This window comes from Panthera pardus, unplaced genomic scaffold (assembly GCF_024362965.1).
Source record: "Panthera pardus isolate Hobbes unplaced genomic scaffold, ASM2436296v1 HiC_scaffold_22, whole genome shotgun sequence".
In the NCBI taxonomy this organism is placed as follows: Eukaryota; Metazoa; Chordata; class Mammalia; order Carnivora; family Felidae; genus Panthera; species Panthera pardus.
This window is the reverse complement of record NW_026526788.1, coordinates 13595121-13618782: the sequence shown is the minus strand read 5'-3', so window position 1 is coordinate 13618782 and position 23662 is coordinate 13595121. Positions and strand designations below refer to the sequence as shown.

Genomic DNA, 23662 nt, shown 5'->3' with positions numbered 1-23662 from the left:
AAAATAATAAAAAAAAAAAAGAAATCTTTACATCTACGTATTTTCTCAACATGTTTACGATCAGAAAAATATTTTTAAAAATCGTAAAGACACGTTAAATTCATTCAAGGAAGTATTAGGGAAAACGTCAGTACAGAAAAATAGTCCTGCTGTGTTTACAGTTATTTACTATTGTTCTTGGCCTGAACCATTCTGGCTGAAAAACCAGAAGTACAAGTAGGAGACAGAGAATCAGTAAATAAAAGATCACAGCTCTCATTCAGGACTTTCTTTTCCTGCCTTTTCAAATCTAAGACTCTTAATGTGCCCTGATCCGTTTTTAAAAGGCCTCCAAACATCTACAGCTCATTTCTGTGTTTATTAATCCTCAAACATTATAAGGATAGACAAAGGGAGGGATGCTTGAGACCTCAGGTCTCTCCCTATCTCAAATTTGAGCTTCAGGAGACGTTGAGTATTTCAGAAACTCTATTTTATAGATCTCGATGGTCTTAGAACTCTATGTATTACATTTTGAACTGTACATAGTTTGGGCCATTTCACATTGCTGAGAATCCATATGTATGTATGTATGTATGTATGTATGTATGTATGTATGTGTGTATATATATATACACACATATGTGCATATGTATATATATATACATGCGTATATATATACATATACATATATACACGTATACATATATATACATACGTATATGTGTGTGTGTGTGTGTGTTAGCTCACTTTGTTTTGTGTTATGCTCAAGCTTCATGGATAACTGTGATCGCATGTTCTTCTGTGGTACATTCCATCGAAATTGCTAGAATTCTGCCTCAAAGTAGTCAATGACAGTGAAAGGCGATAAATATGAACAATTCCCAGAACTCAGGGTAACTCTAACTTTAGGGAAACCAGGAATTGCTAAATTCAAATACAGATGAAAGGCAAAGGTTTTGGCCAGGAAGTAAGGAGGCTGAACGTGTTTGGGTGGGAGAGAGTGGGGTAGACAATGGATTTCAACCATAACTGCGGCCATCACCACCGTATTTATCCAGAAAGAACATGGTAAATATAGAAAAGATAATGTTTTTTCCTGAGGCAATCAAAGGGGCCAAACTAATTGTACACCAGAAGTCTTGAGTTTTCAGGCTGCACCTTAAGATACAAATTATAGGTGTCATTTGCCTGAAATCTTGCTTTGGAAAATAATTGCCATTTTAAAGGCACGTCCACTAGCTATCTATTGTTAATCTGTCTAAGGCCTTGATGCAGTAGGCACCCATTCAGGGCCATGCACACTTACCACCAACACACACATTTCTCATGGAAGTCTTGAGAATTCAGCCCAGGAGGGACGTGAGAACAAGATGGCTTCAGACAGCACAGATATTCCTTCCTTCCGCCAGGTCCAAAGGCACGCGTCCAAGCAAAAGCGTAATCCCATCACCGCCCCCTACACCCTTACCCAAACTTTGGTTTTGATGTTGGGGCTTCTGACACCACTTCTTTCAAAGTGTACATCTGCACCAATGTTTCTGGGTAATAGTGGCAAAAGGAGGTCTCTGTCCGGATGTGGGATCTCTCCAGGGGCGTCAGCCTTGGGAATGTGGCCTGTTCCCTTTCCTCCACTGCTCTACCTGTGGGGTATCAAGCTATGCCCTGGGCTCCCCAGGGGTACTTCCCAGGTTCTTCAGATAATGAAGGTCCCAACTAGTACATAATCCTTTCCTGCTTTTGTAGTTTTAGCTGTAAAGTGAACAGGGGCAGAAGATCAGTTAGTGCTTACTGAATGCACCGCGTGCTAGTTTCCTGCACTAAGCCATTTGCAGAGAGCCCCTTGTTTCGTCTTTGCCATAATGATCAGGTAGGTCCTTACCAATTTAAAGGTAAAAGAACTGAGGCCCAGGGAGGATTCACAGCCATTAAATTATTTTCCGACGGGCACAGAGCGAGAGGCCGAGAATCTGAACCCAGGCAACGGGATTCCAGATCCTGTACTCTGAACTAGTCTACTCATTAATTCTGGCCTAGGTCGGTGTCTGTGGGCATCTGCCCATGCCAGCCCAGAGCCATCTCCTGCCCCCTCAAAATTCCTCTATTTCTCTGTCTCTGGTTTGCGTGGGATTCCATAACCTACCTTTATCCACTCTCTCCAACTAGGTTCTCAACACTTAAATGGTAGGGACGTGCCCTCTCTTGGGTGATGCTCTCTGGTGTCTATCAGTGCCTCAAGAATTTGATACGAGTCTCAGAAATTCCAGATAAGTGATGATATAGATCTGAAGTGGGATCTTCGCCTACCAATTGCCAAGAACAAAGTTTCAGGCAATGGAGTTCAGGGTCTTCCTGGCAAACGCCAAGGAGGGGGTAGAGCTTAGCAATCTACCTGTGTGACCTGAAGGAAGTGAATGAAGCCTTCTAAGGCTCAGCTGCCTCATCAGTGCAGTCCCGCCATGGCTCCCTATGGTACGGGGCCATCGTTGAAGGTTAGAGATCATGCTCACAGCCTGTGTAAGTGCACGAAGATGGGTTATTAAAAATTACTACCACTCAGACACACCATGTACCCTTGGATTCAACTAGAGCAGTGTTTTTCACGCTGTGTTATTTGAACAACAACCACAGAATCGCCAGAGAAGTGTTGAAAACAGGGAGACACGTAAGACGACATCAAGAATAAGGGGGTTCAGAGCAGCTAGATGGGGTCCCTGGAGGCTGCTCCCCCATCCGTAACCAACAAAAGCCGCTCTTAACAAACTTCACACACAAAAGCGCTCCGTGAGATTTTGCTTTGGAAATAAACACAGAATTCAGTTGTGAAGACAGTTTGCAGAACACTGATCGATCCCAGTCAGGAAACTACAGACAACAATGCTTTCGAGTCAACAGTGAGAGGAATTACGAGGGCATAAAATGTGGATTATTAGTAAAGCAGACTGTCCTTTAGAGAGAAGGAGTAAGAGAATGGCTTAGGTACAGAACACACAGTCTAGCTTCTTAAGCTACCATCATTTCTCAGCCCTCTCATCCCTGCCTTTCTGAGCAGTTGACACTAATTTTCTACCATCTACTGCCACATTTACAGTAAAAATAATTCTCTAAGACTCGTGCAGAAAGGAGGAGCTGGCTAGCTTCCTCACCAGCAACCTGCAGCGCACCAGAACTCAGATCTCCACCCGTCTTAATTCTAATCATCGCCCTCCCCCCAATTCCTTCTCAAGGACTCTAATACATGGATGCCTTTTTATCCTCTCATTTTAGATGCCAAGAGATCTGCAATCCATCTAGGACTGCTGGGTCCCTCACCGTAAATTAGATCAATGACCGCCTCCACGGACTATAAAGGACCTCTTCCACTCTTGGTCCAATGGACTAGATTTAACCCAACAGGGAAAAGCATTTAACCCAACAGGGAAAAGCAGGGCACTTATTCAGACATCTCCACGTCAGTTGTTCTCTTCAAAATGCCCATCCATATTGGTTTTCACCTAATCCAAACTATATTCGTGACCGTGAGAAAGAACAACAAAAATCAAATAAAACTTTTTTCTTTGCTCTGTTTTCCTACCAACATCCTAGCCATCAAATTCAATAAATCTAAAAGTTATTCTTGTTAACAACATAGCCCAGCAGTCCATGATTTTTTAATTTTTTCCTTCCCTCTCAACCTGTTTCTCTTTTAATTTTGCTTCTCACTCTTCTTCAAAAGAATATGTTAATAATCTGCACAATGCTGGCAGTCAGCCAAGAATGCTGTGTTTCACTCTAAAAGAAAAATGCAACTTTTCTTAAATATCTCTGCTCAACAGCAACAAAATAGTAGAGAAAAGCATATCCAGAAGAACAGTAATTATTATTAGTGTCTGCAAATTTCCTTTGAATTCTTCAATGTTGACATTTGAATGCAGGGAAGAGTGTTATCTGAATACAAATTAAGCATCTCTAGGGTATAGATCAGTGGTCCTCAAACTCTGGATGCTTCACAATCACCTGGAGAACTTGCTTTACACAGATTGCTGCGACCCGCCCCGAAGATTTCTGAATGGATAGAAATGCAAAATATCCAGCATCTTCTAACAAGTGCTCGGAGGACGCTGATGCTGTCGTAGGCACCACGGTTTGATAAACACTATAATGATCATTTGAAGTTCCCTAATCAAGAGTCTACACTTGTGTGGGGGTAGTAGCCACGTTACAGACTCATTTCAAGGTCTACACATTTGAGGGAAGGGAGGGAGGGTTGTCTATAGTAAGTGTTTCCAACGCTTCTACGTCAATTTGTATCAGATGGTTTGTAAATGATTGTGGACTCCACGATCTTGGCCTCCACTTTGTCACCCAGGAAATTAGGGACAACCTCTGTCACCTACTCGATTGGGATATTTTGAGGATCACATCAGATAATGCCCGGGGAACAGGCTGTAAATTATAAAGCACTGTTACCATGGGTACTTAGAAATGTATCCAGTCCACAAAGGACGTCCCAGAAGAAGAGCGGGCTCTCAGATTTGCCAATGAATTGCTGAGATTGTGTTTCCTCTGGGGGAAACAAAAGTAAAACATGCGTATCACGGCTCAATTTTTTTTTTCTTGTACCTTAATCGATCTGTTACATCACAAAAAATAACATTAAAAAGTCCTTTGTTAGGTGTTTCTTAGTTGCTGTTTCAACTTCTGTAACTCCTACTTTTAAGAAATTCATTGACTAATATATTCCGTAAAAGAAACGTGTAGCTACTGAGTGATGTCTCAGATGTTGAACCATAAAGTTTCATTATATCAGACAATCAAGTGTCTCAGTATACTGCAAAAGCTAGATCCCCAAATTGGTACAGATTGCTTGTTATGTGTCTCGAAGGCTTTAAGCTTATGACCCTCTCCTCATATCTCAGGATTCATCCTTTCCTAACAGATGTACTTAATGTAGGTCCATATGTTACCATCTAAAAATTTTAAAAACCCACAATGGCAACATGCTGTGTAACTTTTTTGTGGAGATGAAGCCTAAGGTCAATAGAAGTGGTCCTACAGATACACTTGTGTTTAAATGCAAAATGAGCCACTGTGGACGAAATGTAAGAGCCTGTGACAGCAGGAGAGCAACGCAGTGTCATAGTCACGGACCTCCTTCTGACTACACAGCTAGGGGACAGGGAATGAGTCGCTTAAACTCAGTTGTCTCAGCAATAAAATGAGGGTGTCACCACACCATGCCCGAAAGCCCTACGTTTAGAGCATCACTCTGAGCCCTCAGATGTCCTCTGCTCTCTTCCTTATTCCCGTTGAACAGCCATCGCAATCCATGGACAGGAATGTTTCATTTTCTAGAAAAATAATGACATAATATACAGTACTGACCTACGTTACTACCTCGCTTTTTCTTCAATCATCTGATTAAATACTAAATTATTATAGTAGTATAGTAGTATAGTAAATTCTCTCTTAGACAATTCTCAAATAAATTAAGATTCAATATACTAAACCTGCTGCAAACTTTACACCATGTGGGAGCATTTTTTGGACATTACTTGCTTGTTTATTTTTTTAATATTTACTTACTCATTGAGAGAAAGAGAGAGAGAAGCAGAGAGAGAGGGAGAGGTAGAGAGAGGGAGAGGTAGAGAGAGAGAGAGAGAGAGAGAGGTAGAGAGAGATGCAGAGAGAGAATCCAAAGCAGGCTCCGTGCCAAGCCTTGATCCATCAAAGTCATCTCCATACTCACAACCAAGAGATCATGACCTGAGCCGAAATCAAGAGTCAGATGCTTAACCGACCGAGCCCCCCCAGGCGCTCTATGGACTACATTAATTTAAAATTTTTAATGTAATCTCTGCACTCAACATGGGGCTTGACCTTATGACCCTGAGATCAAGAGCCACACGCCCCACCAACCGTGCCTACCAGGCACCCCTGCGTGGTTGTTTCTTATGATGCAGGTCTTTGCGGAAAATTCTGCAAGCTTGAAGAAGCTGCTAAAAAAGCAATCAGCCTTCCTTGCCCATTGTTACATTTACCATTAAATTATCTGTGATCCTTAAAAAATAATATCCCATCAGTTAAAGGCTGACTATTCCCTAGGTACAGGGAACACTCAAGGTGCCCGATTCATTAAAAGAGGGAGGGCGAGAGTCCTTAATCTAGCCACAAGAAGGAATTAAGTAATATTGCCCTCCTTGGACCCTAAGAGATGCTCCCTCTCTTAGCATGAAGCATCGCTAACATACGCCTGTCTATCAAGCCCAATCAATACCGAACTCCAATCTCTTTCTGGAAGTAAATATAAATCAAATAAATTCTGACTATAACAATTCCCATCAAGACAAAACAAACAAACAAACAAACAAACAAAACCCTTCATCTTGTAAAAGAAACACATGGGAGTTTACGGTTTTCCTCTTCTCTGAAATTCACTTCCATTTCACTTCAACAATAGAGAAAGGAGATCCAACAGCTTTTGCACGTGCATTCATTCAGGTGAGTCTGCTATGTGGCATCACTGGTACCTAGTGAGTTGATTCCTTTAATCAAGAAATTTATTTCTCAGGGATTACATAGTTGGATTTATGTTACTAATTTCACAGCATTCTGTAAGAGACTAATGTGATCTGTGAAAGAAAGAAAGAAAGAAAGAAAGAAAGAAAGAAAGAAAGAAAGAAAGAAAGAAAGAAAGAAAGAAGGAAAGGAAAAGAAAAGAAAAGAAAAGAAAAAAGAAAAGAAAAAGATTTTCCTAAACAGAATAGTGGCTAACTCACTAAACAATGTACCTGCTTCCCCAAGATGCTGTCGTAACACTGTTTCGCTGTCCAGGATGAGGATTCCTGGGAGGTTCCTGTTCTGTTCCTTCTGTGATCAGGGCCATATTTCTAGTCATCTGCAGCCTAAATTTACTTTGTTGCTTCTCCCCCTTCAGGATGGTTAGTAGCAGGCATGCATTAGACTAGGAGGATGCAAAGCTTGCATGTTTTTAATTGGCCTCTGGAAGGCAGAACAGAGCCATTCTCATTTAGCATACTTCTCTCCTCCGCTTTTGTTCTATGGAGCAGGGAGTCCAACAGTCCAGGACTGGTGCTGCTCATTAAAACCCCAGGTAATAACCGCCTAGACGACAGCAGTGGGTACTCACAGGCTATGTCCCTTCATCTCCTCACGTGGATGTACCTCTACCCTCAGTGATGCTTTTTGGAACTCGACAACAGTGTTTTCCTAACAAGTGTCTAATTGCTCACTTCTTGATTCAATCACCTTCCTAGGTAAGGTTACAGCCACTAGAAGAGCTTTCTCTAGGATTCCCTTGGATTAATGAAATTGGCATTCATTTCTTTTGTTCCTTTACCAATAAAAGGCACTGTTGACCTTGTAAGTATCACATTTATAGTACAGAGAGGTATCTGAACAAACAATGTTGGTCAATTTCTTTCGCATTCTTTAGAATTTTTGTTTGTTTTGACAGTAGGCAGATTTTTCTGAGTCTGGTTGAATAATAGGTCTGAAACCAAGCTACATGGGAATGTACAAACCACCTTACTGCCTAGACTCAATTTTCAGAACAAGAATAAACTGAAAAATCCAACCCTTTTCACTGTGTTCTTAAAATGTCTATGACATCTTGCAATATCTTAATGAGTCCACTCCCCCAGTACAAATATCCTAGGAAAGCTTCTGTAAACCTGAAAGTATTCAAAAGCTAAGGCAGAAAGATATTTTTAGCAGATGTTACTAAAGTCACCGATTTGTTAGATTTCTTGTAGGATGTTTAGGCTCTTTTGTGATAATACTCAAGTATTTTAATGCTGAGGAATTTTTAAATACTTGTTATACATAATCTAAGGAAAAAATAATTACTCAGATACTTTGCCCAAGTCAATTCATAAAAAAGCCTCACACCCCCATAGACCAATTTTGCAGCTAACTTTCCACAGTTATCAACTTACCCTAGTGTTGAGAGGTTTTCCTACAAAGAGAGACCTTTTATTCTTGGATTATATTGCAGTCTACCTGGATGAGAGTGTTTGAATAAATCAGTGCCTAAGGTTTGGGGATTTGTGAACAGGACACTCAAAATAGGAGGAAGAGACTTCAATTTAGTATCTTCAGGCAAAAATACCCCAATTCATCTACAACTGAATTTGGGAGCAAAGAGCCATAGAAGTCAAACCTCAAAAAAAAAATCACTATGTAGTTATGAGAAATGGTTGTGGGAAATCCAGTTAAACAGGATAATACCATAAATGTCCTTGCAAATTCACACACAGGGCAAGTGTCACCGAATCCCCTTCTCGTTGTAAATGAAATGCTTTGTCCATTCTATTTTTAGGTTTCCATTAACTTCAAGTTTCCATTTGTGTGTGTGTGTGTGTGTGTGTGTGTGATTTTAAAGAACCTTGGGCAAAGAAGCAAGGTAAGAGGCCCAGACTGAGTATCAATGGATATTGCTTTAGCTGTGAGGGAAGTGAAAAGTGAAATCATGACCAGAAATGACACTTTAGGAAGACAAGACAATAACATGCTTCCAGGTATGGGCACCGAGGAAGCAAGGGTTACTGAAGGATGTATTAGAAGTCCCTAACCTTTGTGGGGTTTGAAAATGGACAGTAAAACTCTTTTGTCTCCACAACCCCAAAATATTTAGATAAAGATGTCAAGTTCAACCGCCATTGGAGACACTGCTTGGTGTTGTGGAAATCAAATGTAACAATTGATTTTTTTTCCTCCCCAGGGCATCTGGACTGTTTGTGATAGGATGGACGGTCCAAGTGGCCGTGTTCCTATCACAGATAACAGGGAAAACTTGAGGGTGTTTAAGCCACGAATGACCTCAAGACATCCATTACATTTGTTTCCAACAAAATGTTAATTTTATGTATTTTGATATGTTCATTCCTCAAGGGGGAAAAAACATCAATGGTGCTGTTTTACAAGACAGGAATGGACTCTGAATGTAGATTTCCTGCACTATACTCTCAGGTTGTCTATGTCCTTGTGGTTTCAATGTTTTAAAGAGTTATTCTTGGTGCTATCAGACCCCTCTCCTGGTGTTACCGTAATAACCAGTAGTATACGTTTATTTTCTGAGGCATGTTAATTGATTTCTCCCGAATGAAAAACAAGGAGCTTGTTTCAAACCATCATGGCACTTCTTTTGGTTGAAACACTACGAACAAGCTTATCGTATTTTATAGCATCTATCCATTTTGAGCTTTAAAAAGAAAACAACTTTTTTGGTACCGTAAGTAAAAAAAAAAAAAAAAAGCCCACAGGTAATAGAATCCTATTTGTTAGCGGGAAGTCACTGGGATTTATTTATTCATGGCCTGATACAATTTCAAAAAAAAAGTGCTCTTTTGAACAAGAAATGACTCATGTACATGGAGGAACTCTTGACTGTCACCTAGGATTTAGTTACCACTGTGAGATTAAAAATGCATTAAAATGCTAGGCAGCTTTCAGGCTGACCTAGGGAGAAAGATAGGAGAAAGAGATCAGGAAACAAAATAGGTGATGTCGACACAAAGGGGGTCACATCCCACAGAAGTGAGAAAGAAAGAGGCATGGATAGGCAAGCTACTGAGTAGGTCGAGGGAAGTCCTGAGAGGTAGACTGTCACACCCAGGTGGATGAATCCATACGCCAAATGGTCATTACTGGCAAAATGGTGGCTAACAAAAGTGGACAAGAGCCAACAAAATCATGAATCCCGAGAAACGACTGGTTCTAAAAAGCCAGATAAGGCCATTTTGTAATATCACACATGAAGAGTAAGATAACATTGGGGGGTTTCTCTTCTGTAGTCGTTTGGTAAAATTAGCATCCATAATGGAACATAATCAGAATTATAAAGTGATCAGCCTGAAAGTTTAATTTAAACATAAATTTAAAGTGGTACTTAAGGATCATGGTCATAAGTATAATCACCCTGGATAGTGTAAGAGACAGAACAAAAGGTCCTGAATAAGAAATAATCATTATTCACACCTTATAGTTCTTTACACGATACGCAGAATCTCTCGGTAATAGATATTATTCCTCGTTCATGCAGAAACCTCTCCATCTATAAACGCAGAGGTAGGTCTACACTCCATCAACCTTAGGCTCTTTTCTCAGTACAACCTCCACATCTTAAGTACGCACTATGAAGAAATATACACACACACATACACACACACACACACACACACACACACACACACACACACACACGTGTGTGCCTTTTCTGAGTCTGTGTTAAAGAAGATGCTCCATTACTCATTTTCTTTGATGTAGATGTTCTGATTGCCCCAAATGGTTAGAATTGTGATTTGCATTCAACACCCAGTTCCTTCTCAATCAGATATAGGACGTTTTTCAACGGATCAAATAGTAATACAATAGAGGCTATAGCAGATGAACTCCATTTTATAAGAAACTCATCAATTTCATAAAGCAATCATTTTATGAAAAAAAATCTTTGCTATAAAATTTAAATGCACTATTTAGTCTATCTAAAATATTTCTTTAATAATTCAAAGTTTCAAAAGATTAAGCACATGTTATTACCAACTGTTGACCTCTTGGGAACTGGGGTTTTCATTAGAATTAAACGAGCAGTATACAAGGCTAAAATATTTTAAAATGTTCACAGTTCACTATTCATAATTCAGAGAAAGCCTGTTTTGAACAAAATATGTTACTCCTGTCCCTTTTTTGACCTACAAGGAATGTATTTCTCATAAAACGCAGCATGAGAGTATAATCTGTTTCACTTAATAGTGTCATGACTACTCTTCTTTTCTAGTTAAGGCACTTTTTAAACAAGTTAAAGTTGTGGCAGATTCTGTGATGCTTCACTGGGCTTCATTGTTCTTTGAGTCATGCAATTAAATGATCACATAAAATAAAAACATGGTGCGTATCAATCAAAAGAGTTTCGTGCCTTCAAAGATCGAGATAAAACATCATGAGGCAATCATCCTCTAAGGGCCGCAATCGCAACGGAATAAAAAGGCGATTCACTAACAAGACCTACAGGACAATTTCTGGGTTTCTGGCTGGCCGTGCATTCTTGAATTCTTTACAATCCAAGGGTCAGTGCCATATTGTTAGCCGCATGCCATACTTGAGAGAAAAAAAAAAAAAAACAGTAAACAAAATAATGTCATCCAGCTGAAACTGATTGATAATTTTTCATTTTGCCAATAGTACTTTTTTTGAAAGATAAGAAAACCTAATCAAATTGACTTGTGATTGCGATGGCCCACAGGATTGTGTACCCAAGAGCATTTCCAACACGAAATACACACATCTGCCTAAAGATGCAATGGACCTTCCATTGTTGCCTTTTGCATTCAGCTCTGTTTGTTACACACTCATTATATCCTGTAGTCAGGAAGGAGTATTTAAAACAACCACCTCCCCCCACTCCCCAACGCCTGCAGCTGCTTCTACCGAGTAATGAGTTGCTAGAGAAATCATATATACACATACATGTAAAATTAGGGAGACAAGTTGCTTTATTGCCCCGATTTAAAATAAGCTCAATCAGTAGAAAAAAAAATACTATAATATACAGCTTGATGAGCAGCTGAAGACAAGAATATACTCAGACACAATTTTAGAATTCAGGATATATCTCGCTCAATGAGGCTTGAATGAGACGAAGGACATTTCTCCTTTAAATTTTTTCTAACCCAATGAATGAACAAGTGGAATTTATGGGGGAACGTAACCCAGAATAGACAGATACGTAAAAATTCCTTAAGTATCAGCATGCGGCTTCAAGCGAAAAGGTCTTGCTTCTGTTTCATTTATCAAGAGAATCGCATTTTGTAAATCTTAATTTCTAGGAATTTCAGGTTAAAAGAAAATTTTCCACAAGTCAGTGAAACAACTGAAGTCAGGCAGAACTGATTGCTAACCCTCCTTCAGCGGACAGATGTATCAACCCCATTGCAAGGTGAGAATTAAACTATAGATTAACAAAATCACAGAGACTGAATCCGGAAGTACGTCAACCAACATCTCAAAGCTCTAGGGGAAAACGGCGCTGGCAATATTTGCAAAATAAGAAAACAGTCTTACTCTTGACGGTAGCTGTCCGGGTACAGTTGTAAAGAATTGCCAGCTCTCCAAACACCTTTCCTGGACCCATGGTGCACAGCTTCACACCTTCTTTGGTGACTTCCACCTTACCATCTGAAAAGAAGAGACAATGTTACTTTAATTCTCTCCCATGCATCTCATCTGTTGCATTTGTCATCGGCAAGAAGGAATACCGGGCTCATGTTTAAAACTGCGAGGCAATTACCAGTGAACATCAAGTCTTAGCTCGGAGGCAATGGAGGAACAATAAATCACGTCGGTTAAGAGATGCCACCCTTCTTTAAATTAATCGCTGATAGCACTGTGAGATAAAACGGAAAGCAGGCCTGAAAAAAGGGGACAAAAGAATAAACGCGTGTTTTTCCCAGTTTTAGAAAACTCTGGTAATTCCGATTTTGATGTCATTTTGAATCTGAGGGTAAAACTGAGAAAGCAGGTACATTTTCTATAGCACGTTTCATACTGGGGAATGCTCATTTGAGTAAGGCACGGTGATTAGGGAAAGGGAGATTGCTTTGACCCTTGGGCACTGTTTAATTGCAGCTCATGGTAGGTTTTGTTTGTAAGCATCTTATCTGACTTGGCCAAGATTGTTTTATCTGTTTCCCAGCCCTGCAACAAGGACTGTAAGGAAAAACAAACTAACTACGAGGATAGGGGGTCAGTGGGAGTTCTCTGTGCACAAAGAACTGGGACAATGAAATGATAAGAAAGGAAAGACCAGGGACACAAGGACCCTGGATATACAGTGTCGCTTGCGAGTAAGGCAAAATCTATTCATGAGGGAAATGGAAAAAATATACTTTAAAAGGGTGCAGCTAAGTGGACTACAAATTCTATCACCTCACAAAATTGGGGGGCGGCAGTGGGAAATAAAGTCAACACAATGCATTCTAGACCAATCCCCCCTTTCTATTTTTCTTCCAAGTTCCTTATCCATAGTCTACAGAAGACAAAGTCTGTGTGGCACTAGCTAGTGCATGGAAGGAAGTAACACCACCAAGTCCTCTCCAAACTTCAGGTCCCCAGGCATTGATTTCATAATTGCCCCCTTATTGATGCGTTTCCTGTAGTATTTGACTTGTAGAGTTGGGCTTTAAACTCACTCCCTCTTAAAAAAAAAAAATCAACCTACTTTCAACTAAGCAATAACATTTGTAAAATCACAGGTTTCATGTGCTAATTTGCTCAGACACCTATGGGGATAAAATCCTAAATGTCACAAAAAAAAATCCTTTTTTTTGTTAAGTTAATCCATGTACCAGTGATGCAGGGTCAACTCTTCAGACAACCTTGTTCTACCCCGAAAACCATTTTCATGCAAATGTTATCGGTGGAGAGAGAATTCTGTGGTAATTAGGATAAAATTTCACATAAAATCTATTCGCTACTCTTGAACCATGTGGGTGCACCTCCTCTGTGTGGAAAGAAGCTATCCGGGATGAACAAGTCCAACATTTCACAAAGTTAGGACATACTCTCTTATGGGGGTCTGGCCACTCGAAATTCAGTCTAGCTTTTGTCATGCCTCACTTCTTGACCGCGGAAAATAAAACTCTGTCTCTTGATAGGTACATCAAAACCAGCCCAGTAAATTTGTATTTTCACAAGCCTCAGATGTCCCTTGCCCATGGCATGTCCCCCCTTCCCTTTCATGGGTAAGCCTGTCCCCTCAGGAATCTCATCTGCCACCAGAGAACGAGAAGCAGACTCAGAACTTTATGCAGTTAGGAGGTTTATACGTCATTAGAAGTTAGACCAGGAGTTGAATTCTGGTTCTCTTATCTGTTCCTTATGAGCCTTGTGACTCTGGGCATGGTATTAATTTCTCCATGCCCCAGTTTCTTCATTAAGAAAGTGGATAAAGGAAAAGCACCTATCTCATGGGGCGGTTGACAAAATGACATAATACAGCAGGTTAAATGCTGAGTGCAATGCCCAGCCTATAGAAGACGGTCAATACATGTTAGCTCTTACTATTGGTGTTATTTTCACCATACTCCTTATCTAAAAGGAAGGAGGGCTTATTACAGCATACTGAAACACAATATTCCGTTATCTAGTCCAGAAACCAACCAATATCCCTATAGGTTAGTAGGTTTGGTTTTTTCTTTTTTTTAATGGAGAAAGTAATTGTTTCAGATTTCTCTAGGGGGGTTGAGAACTTCTGGGTTCAAATCGATATCATACTGAATGAAGGACACGGAATTGCAAGAAGTCATGGCGATCTACCTGGCAGAATGCATTCTCTTTATCCTCTTCCCCACTCGGCCATGTACCGCCAACAGTTGACATAGTATTGCTTCAGCAAGGACTGCCTTAGGCTGGAAGCTCCCATAAATGACTTTTTTTTTAATATAATTTATTGTCAAATTGGCTAACATACAGCATATACAGTGCACTCTTGGTTTTGGGGGTAGATTCCCATGATTCATCACTTACATACAACACCCAGGGCTCATCCCAACAGGTGCCCTCCTCAATGCCCATCACCCACTTTCCCCTCTCCCCAACCCCCAGTCAACCATTTGGTCTCTGTATTTAAGAGTCTCTTATGATTGCCTCCCTCTCTCTCCATTTGTAACTAGTTTTTCCCTTCCCTTCCCTCATGGTCTTCTGTTAAGTCTCTCAATATCAACCTATGAGTGAAAACATATGATAGGTCTTTGGCCGACTTACTTCCCTGAGCATAATACCCTCTAGTTCCATCCATGTTGTTGCAAATGGCAGGATTTCATTCTTTCTCATCGCCAAGTAGTACTCCATTGTATATACAAACCACATCTTTATCATTTCATCAGTTGACGGACATTTGGGCTCTTTCCATAATTTGGCTATTGTTGAAAGCGCTGCTATAAACATTGGGGTACATGTGCCCCTATGAATCAGCACTCCTGTATAATTGGATAAATTCATAATAGTGCTATTGCTGGGTCACAGGGTAGTTTTATTTTTGATTTTTTGAGGAACCTCCACACTGTTTTCCAGAGCAGCTGCACCAGTTTTCATTCCCACCAACAGTGCAAGAGGGTTCCCATTTCTCCACATCCTTGCCAACATCTGTTGTTTCCACCGCTGTGAGGTGGTATCTCAATGTGGCTTTGATTTGGATTTCCCTGATGATGAGTGACATTGAGCATCTTTTCATGTGACTGTTGGTCATCTGGATGTCTTCTTTGGAAAAGTGTCTATTCATGTCTTCTGCCCATTTCTTTACTGGATTGTTTGTTTCTGGGTGTTGAGTTTGGTAAGTTCTTTATAGATTTTGGATACTAACCCTTTCTCTGATATGTCATTTGCCAACATCTTTTCCCATTCCATCGCTTGTCTTTTAGGTTTGTTGATTGTTTCCTTTGCACTGCAGAAGCTTTTTATCTTGATAAGATCCCAAAAGTTCATTTTTGCTTTTAATTCCCTTGCCTTTGGAGATGTGTCAAGCAAGAAATTTCTGTGGCTGAGGTCAAAGAGATTGCTAACAACTTTTTTTTAAGTTTATTTATTTTCAGAGTGGGGGGAGGTGCAGAGAGGGAGAGAGAGAATCCCAAGCAGGCTCCACCTTGTCAGAACAGAGCCCGATGGCAGGACTCGATCCCACAAACTGTGAGCCCATGATTTGAGCCAAAGTCAGATGGTGACTGAGCCACCCAGGCACCCCCAAAGTACCAACTTTCCAGTGCATTATAATATTTTCCTGACTTAAAGCTCTAGCTTCAATTGTATTAAGAGAACTAAAAGCAAAATGAACAATATCTAAAGAACTTTCATACATCACTGCTTTTGGACAAATCTACTTCTCTGTTGAGGTTCCAAAGTTGAAAGTCTTCAGTGGAAATAGACCCACAGGAGCAAGACCACTACTAAGATTCCTTCTGGACAGCTTAAGAATTAGGGCTTCTCAACTAATAGAAGACAAGAAACACAGAGCTCTTTCTTTAGCTCAGTGGTTTCTCAAAGGACATCTATGGACCTGTCACATGGAAGCTAATTAATAAAATCCAGAGATTCCCCACTCTGGGAAATTTTACTGTTCCTATACCACAGGGACTACACTGCTACTTAGTGTTGGTGTACCTTCCTTCTCTGAAAAACCATGCTTGTGTAAAACTGATTATGTTTTTCAAGTGTATTTATTTTGAGAGAGAGAAAGAAAGAGAGAGAGAGAGAGTGAGCAGAGGAGGGGCAGACAGGGGGAGAGAGGGGAGGGAGGGAGAGGGGGAGAGAGGGAGAGAGGGAGAGAGGGAGAGAGAGAGAGGGGGAGAGAGGGAGAGAGGGAGAGAGACAGAGAGAGAGAGAGAGAAAGAGAGAGAAAGAGAGAGAAAGAGAGAGAAAGAGAGAGAGAGAGAGAGAGAGAGAGAGAGAGAATACCAAGCAGACACCACATTGTTAGTGCAGAGCCCCATATGGGACTTGAACTCACAAACCTGTGAGATCATGACCTGAGCCAAAACCAAGAGTCATAGTTGGATGCCCAACCAACTGAGCCACCCAGGCACCCCAGCACTTATTGATTTTAACTGATAGTTAATCTTTTAACAGATATGTTTTCTTTGATAGGACCTCCAGAAATCTCACAGTCAGAATTATATATGACTCAGGTCTGAAACGTGTACAAATGCGTTTCTGGTTCCAACTCATTTTCCTGATTGTTTTCATATTTGCCTAATTTTCTCATGTCTAACTCATTTTTTTAAAGATAGGTACCAACATGCCTACATATTATAGGTATTCACATATATCTGAATAATCAGTGTTGAGAAGAGAAGAGAATATATTCCATATTGATTAGATAGTAAAAAAAAAAAAAAAAAAAGGGTGGGGGGGCACCTCTGGCTCAATCAGTTAAGCATCCAGCTTCAGCTATGGTCATGATCTCACAGTTCATGAGTTCGAGCCCCGCATCTTCATTGGACTCTTCTGTCAGCACATGGCCCGCTTCAGAGGGAGAGGTGTCTCCCTCTCTCTCTGTCCCTCCCCTTCTGTCTCTCTCTCTCTCTCTCTCTCTCTCTCTCTCTCTCTCTCTCTTAAAAATGAATAAACATTCTAAAAAAAAAAAACAAAAGCAAAAAGATTTAGCAAGCGATTTACTGGAACAGATTGTATCTGAGAAACAGAAATCTGGATAGAAAACATCTTTTCCAGGTTAAGTGAAATACTACAGGGTCACTATATTCACAATAGCCATGGAAGTGAGGAATGTGATCACACAGGATAGATGAGAATGGTCCAAAAAGCATTTTTTTAATAAACAGAAAACTCTAAATGGTAAACAGAAACACCATGTTGCTAAAATGTTACTGAGTCACTGTGTGATCACTTTCCCTTCTTCACCCCTGCTGTGTGGATGGAGTAAGTAACCCGGGAGGCGGGACCAACGGGGGCTAAAAACAAAGGTAGGAACACACATGGCCTTAATTAGAGAGTTCTTTCGAAGACCTTTGGAAAGGTCTGGATTTCCAGGAGCCCAGCAACGTAAATTATTGATGTGAACTGTGAATTCGGTTAAGCTCACTCACTATGCCACAGAGCAACCTTCAAGCCAAATGAGAAGTGATTATACACTTACAAATGGATTTCCAAGTACAGAATCTGTGGCCCACTTATGAAAACGAAGAATAAAACCATCACAAGCTTACTGCCATCTACCAGAGAGCCCGGTTCCCACCTAATCGATGTCCTTGGCAAGGATCAGGACCATCCAGGAGCCACTCCCCTACTCTTGTTCTCCCCCCACCTCTTTTTTCCATGCTATGGCTACCTTTGAAGTTTGGCTGAAATTGACCTCCCTTGCATAGAAAGTAGGTAGGCCTATGTGTGGTTATTTTGGTGGTGAGGGGAATAATGTGGGCTGAAACAAATAGGGAAAAAGTCAGTCAGGCTCAAAATATAGCATACTTTTGCCAGAGGCTCATACCAACTTAGAAACAGCCCAACTTGGAGGTTTTACATAATTATAATTCACTATTAACTTCAGGAGCGCATTTTGAGGAATTCACTTAAGGTCAGCATGGTTGAATGTAATTTCTGTTTCTTTTAAAGAAATAGCAGAAATTCATTAGCATTTATTCATGACTCTTTAATACTTTAATTTTCAACCACGTTAGATTCCCAATCAAAGATTTTTTTTCCCCCAAGAGTAGCAGAAAGGCATTTTCAGAACATCCTAGTAAAGTTCTAGATGTTCCCATTACGTTCTTTAACTGGACTCAACAGTGACTAGAGGCCATTAGAACTGTTATTCGAGGGAACTAATGACAACCAAAAATGTGATCCGTCTGTATACTCTGATTTTGTTCTTAATAGTCACTTTTGCTTTTAGGAAATGTGGTATCATATTGGCATTATTTTTACTCTGCACTATCTCCACCACAAGAAAGAAACACGCAAATCATTTTTATTTGGCTTTGCTCCATTGTGAAAGTTGTTTACAGAAGAGACGTGGGGACAGTTGGCTAAGATTCGATTTAGGGGTTAGAGTTTTACTCAGGACCCCAGCCATGAGTCTGAACAATTAAAAGTTTTATCACAGTACCTAAAATAAAAACTACATTCTACTTCAAGGACCATACACCCATTTGTGATGGGCTGGGCTGAGTCCTAAAGCCTACCATGGGCCACCCTGAGCATCAATCAGCTCCCCGCTTCTGCTTTCTGGCATTACAATCCACGTACCCCCCTTGGGAGATTCCAAGTGTTAAGAGACCCCATTATGAGGTATTTATACCTTTGGGGATGCTTAAGTGGCTCCATCGGTTAAGCATCCAACTCCGTTTCAGCTTAGTTCACCATCTCATGGTTCATGAGATCAAGCCTCACATCAGGCCCTGCACTGACAGCATGGAACCTACTTGGGATTCCATTTCTCTTTCACTCTCTCACTCTTTCTCTCAAAATAAATAAATAAACATTAAAAAATAAAGTATCTATACTCTTGTCTATCTCTTGTAAGAATTAGGCCCTACAAATAAAACAAATTGAGTTTACATGGAGACACAGAATCGCCTGGCTTTGATTATCTTTATAGGTTTTTTACTAGCTTGTGGTTTTGTGCCCTAAGAACTTCCACGATAAGGCAAATCAGCTTAGGGATTTATTACAGGCAGGCTGAATGAGAATGGCTGGCAATAACCTAATTACGAACCTTCTGTGCTTAGTTCCAATAACCTCGGTTGGAACATTCAAGGCAACTCGACTGGCCATCAAAGGCAGAGAGGTGTTATGTCAAAAGGTCCCATCTAGATAAGACCTCCCCCCCATCATTTTGCTCCTTCCCTCTGCTGGACCAGCCCCTTTGTGATTTTGTAGGCCCAAGATCACAGCTTTTACATTACGAATTCTCTCAGGTGGGTTTCTGGAGTTGCCAGTTTTTCAACAGGAATAATTCAACATGTGATGGCTGAGCTGTGTGGCCACCAGCATGGGTCTGTTTCCTCTAGGAGAGGGGGTTCACTTATGGATCCTCCCTCCCCCCTCCTCCTCCCCCCTCCTTTCTTTTCCTCTTCCTCCTTAAGATGTAATTGGCCTACAGCACTATATGTTTCAGGTGTACAACATAATGACTTTACTAACATATGCTGCTAGATGATTACTTCACAATAAGTTTACTTAACATGCCTCATCGCATAGAGAGAAGAATGATTTTTTTTTTTTTTAGGGTGAGAATTTTTAGCCCCTACTTTCTGCTTTTCAAATGGATTAGGGATACTATTTTATCGGACTTGCCTTGCAGGGCTTTTTCAGATTGGGGGTGTTCCATCTGGGGAAGAAAGTAAAAACTGCTAAGGCTGCTGTGGGCTAGAGCAAAACACCATCCAGTTACCAGGAACAGACTCCATTCTTGGATACCTTCTTCAAAGCTGTAAGCATTCAGGTAGGCTTTTTCGAAGCCAGCATAAGAAGGAAAAAGATGGCCTCACAAAGAGACACAAGTGTGCTCTTGAATTTAAAAATGGCTGCATGTCAGTACCTTATCTGTTTTCTGTTCAAGATTGCTTTAAATCCAAATGGCTATGGTCTCTCCGGATCCATACTTTTGCTCCTTCAATGTAGTGTTAATCTTGATGATTGAAAATTGTTCTCTGGCCCTTGAATGGAACTCTATGAGAAACTTCCCTGTTCTAGTATTACTTATTTCTTCCAAAGCTTGCTTCACCCACTTCTAGTTAGGTATTTTGCAGATTGGTTTTCTCTTGGAGGACGAGAAGAGGTTTTTCCCTCAACTATTTGTGTTCTAGTTTCTTTAAGTGTCAGGCCATCAGATTCTCCTGTTTTATGTTTATTTTTGAAAGAGAGTGAGAGAGCACAAGCAGGGAGAGGGACAGAGAGAGAAGAAGGGAGAGAGTGAATCCAAAGCAGGCTCCATGCTTTGAGGGCAGAGCCCGACATGGGGCTCGAACCCATGAGCTGTGAGATCATGACCTGAGCCAAAACCAACAGTCTTATGCTTACCCGAATGAGCCACCCAGGTGCCCCAGGACATCTGGACTGTAGTTAGGAGCAAGCTTCCCATTCAAAAGAAGTCACTTTTCTTTGATATCATCATAGCTATAATTCTTAGAGGGAGCACAAAAATACTAGTTACCCGAATGGAATGAAACAGAGCCTGAGGTTTAAGAGGCTAGTTGAAGATATATGATAGCAGACTTCTTTCCTTAGGCAAATCTGATTTCCTCTCTGGTCAGGACTTGACACAATTTTTCATTACACTGAATTACAACAGATCAATATATATCTGAATATGAAATATAATCATCATAGTTACTCTTGGTAATAAGAGAATAAAAAACATTAACGAGATGTCCAGAACTAAACATCTGTCTTATGGAGACGGGGGTGGGCGGGGGGGGGGGGGGGGGAGGGAGAGAACGAAAAAAAAAAAAAAAAACAAAACCCACAAGAGAGTAAGAAATAAAAATGCACATATCTGAGCATCAAGTGTGTTTGTTTCTAACCGAGGTCATAGGGGGCATGCACATATTTACAAAGGAAACCTAGATGGGGAAACAGTCTGAAATGTAAGCAATTTGTATATAGAGAATCCTCTGAATCATCAGAGTGGAAATCTGGGATGAACAATGTACATTGCCGAATCCTGCCCTTGGAGATACTGGAGGAGAGAACACACTGACACTATCACAGATGTGTCAACAGGATTCTGGAAGAACTTCACAAGCGTCTTAATTCTACCATCTTCACAGACATTGTGTTTTACAATTCTAGCGCTTTGGGGCACCTGGGTGGCTCAGTCGGTTGAGCGTCTGACTTCGGCTCAAGTCATGATCTCATAATTAGTGAGTTCGAGGACCGCTTCAGTGCGGTCACAGTTCTTTCTTTCTGTGCTGACAGTGTGGGCCCGGAGCATGCTTCTGATTCTGTGCATCCCTCTCTTTCTGCCCCTCTCCTGCTTGCTTGCTTGCTCTCTCTCTCTCTCTCTCTAAAAAAAAGTAAACCTTTAAAAATTTTTTAAATAAAAATTAAAAAAAAATGATAATTATAGGGGCACCTTGGTGGCTCAGTTGGTTAAGCATCTGATTCTAGATGGCAGCTCAGGCCATGATCTCACAGATCGTGAGATCGAGCCCTGCGTCAGGCTCCGTGCTGACAGCTCAGAGCCCGGAGCCTGCTTCGGATTCTGTGTCTTCTTCGCTCTCTGCCCCTCTCCTGCTCACGCTGTCTCCTTTCAGAAAAATAAACATGAAAAATTTTTTTTAATCATTAAAAAAAAAATAAAGATAAAAAATAAAATCCTAGCATTTTAAAGTACACAAAAAGCACTAGATGAATGTCCATGGACTAATTTCAATTTCCAGTGATGAGAAAAGCCAGGACAGAGGAGAGAGAGGCACTTGTAGGACAGGGGAGCAGACGGACGATTCCCTGAGTCAATGAAGAGGTGAACAGATAATTTGTCTTAATTAAGTCACGTTTATTAAGCTTAATTTCAGCAATGTATAATGTACTCCTGCTGTATCATTTCTAAAGTTCAGGAGTACCTTCAATTAGCCGAGACCAGGAATGGCCACTTCTGTACCTTCTCGAAGAGGGGCACATGGCAAAAGGACCGCTAACACTGTCAGACTTGTGGGCACGAATCATGCCTTTGTTTTAATGGTAAGCTTGGGAGAACCTAACCCAGTGGTTCTCCACTGGGGCCCATTTTGTCTCCAGGGAATACTGGGCAATGTCTGGGAATATTTCTGGTTGTCACCACTTGGGGTGTCTTACCCGTGTCTCATTGGCAGAAGCCAAGAATGCTGGGAAGCCCCACAACAAGGACAGCCCCACAACAAAGCATTATTTGGCCCCAAGTGGGAGCTGTGCCCAGGCGGAGAAAACCCGATACAATCTGTGCACGTAGAAAATACTCTACATTTAAGGGGAAATTTTTGACTTCTGCTGTTCATCATTTAACCTCCACCAGATGTAAATTCCAAACTCAAGTAAGGTTAACACCAGGTTGCAATACTGAAGCAAACCACGTTGCTCCGGGATTGGATAAAGCCACAAGTCTATTTACTGGGTAATTCTCCCCAGCAGATGTCATGTCAAATAGAAGTACGGAACATTTTGAAGCAAGACTTGTAAGACTATCTTACTGATGTTGGAATGGCAGCTCTTTTCCAGATACCCTTGAAAACACTGGGTCCTGGCTGTAGCTCTGACTGGCTTTGGGATCTTGAATGAATTCTCTAATTCGGTCTCGATTTACTTCACTGTAGATTTGGGATAACCGTATCATAGTTTATAGGGTTAGGATCACTAGATAATACTTATGTCAAGATGAAGATATAGATGGAGTCCTTCTTACAATTTCCTTTAGACAAGAAAAAAAAAAAAGATAGTTTTAAGGAGAGTGAACCCCAAGGTGGGTTCATCACATTTAGGATCGTAGGATTCACAGGAGATTTCAGTGAAAGCCTGGTGTGAGACGAAGCTTTCCACACCCATCAGCAAACCCTCAGCTGACAGAGGGACAGTCATTTAATGCCTGGTTGTAAATAGTGGGAGGTTAGTAGGTTCTCACTGGTCAACAGATTGAACTAAGAGTGAAAAGGTCCACAGCTGTGATCTTGCTGGTGGGTTAGCCTTAGGATTTCATGTTTATTCTATTGTCTCTATAGTCCACAAGAAAAAGAAAAACAAAAAACAAAAGTGTCCGTCTCTGGGACGCCTGGGTGGCTCAGTCACTGGGCATTCGACTCTTGACTTTGACTGAGGTCAAGGCCTCACAGTTTGCGCAATGAAGCTCACGTCAGGTTCTGTGCTGACAGCATGGAGCCTGCTTGGATCTGTATCTCTCTCTCTCTCTCTCTCTCTCTCTCCCCCCCCCCCCTTTCTACTCCTCCCCCCCACCATCTTTCTCTTTCTCTCAAAAAAAAAAAAAAAAAAAGTGTCAACCTCTCACTCCCCCTCCACTTATTGGAAGTATTTCTGTACTTTGTTTTACCCAGTAGTACACATCTCACAAGGAAAAGTTTTTATTTGACAATCTAAACTACCTACACTGGATGTAATATATGTAGTTTTTTTTTTCCATTTTATATAAGGCCAGGATTCTCCAGAGTATACGGTGAGCACTTACCTACCTTCCCCTTTTTAAAAAGCA

At 40.9% G+C, this 23662-nt stretch overlaps 1 protein-coding gene across 4 annotated transcripts in view; it reads right to left on the bottom strand.

The window, feature by feature from the left end:
• The window catches only part of PRKG1 (protein kinase cGMP-dependent 1), a 1256614-nt gene that overhangs the window by 787307 nt on the left and 445645 nt on the right, over positions 1-23662 (bottom strand). For all 4 annotated transcript variants that reach the window (XM_053910263.1, XM_019430062.2, XM_019430063.2 and 1 more), the window contains exon 3: positions 12040-12153. In XM_053910263.1, the coding sequence (XP_053766238.1) occupies positions 12040-12153 (114 nt within the window). The remainder of the gene's footprint in view (positions 1-12039; positions 12154-23662) is intronic.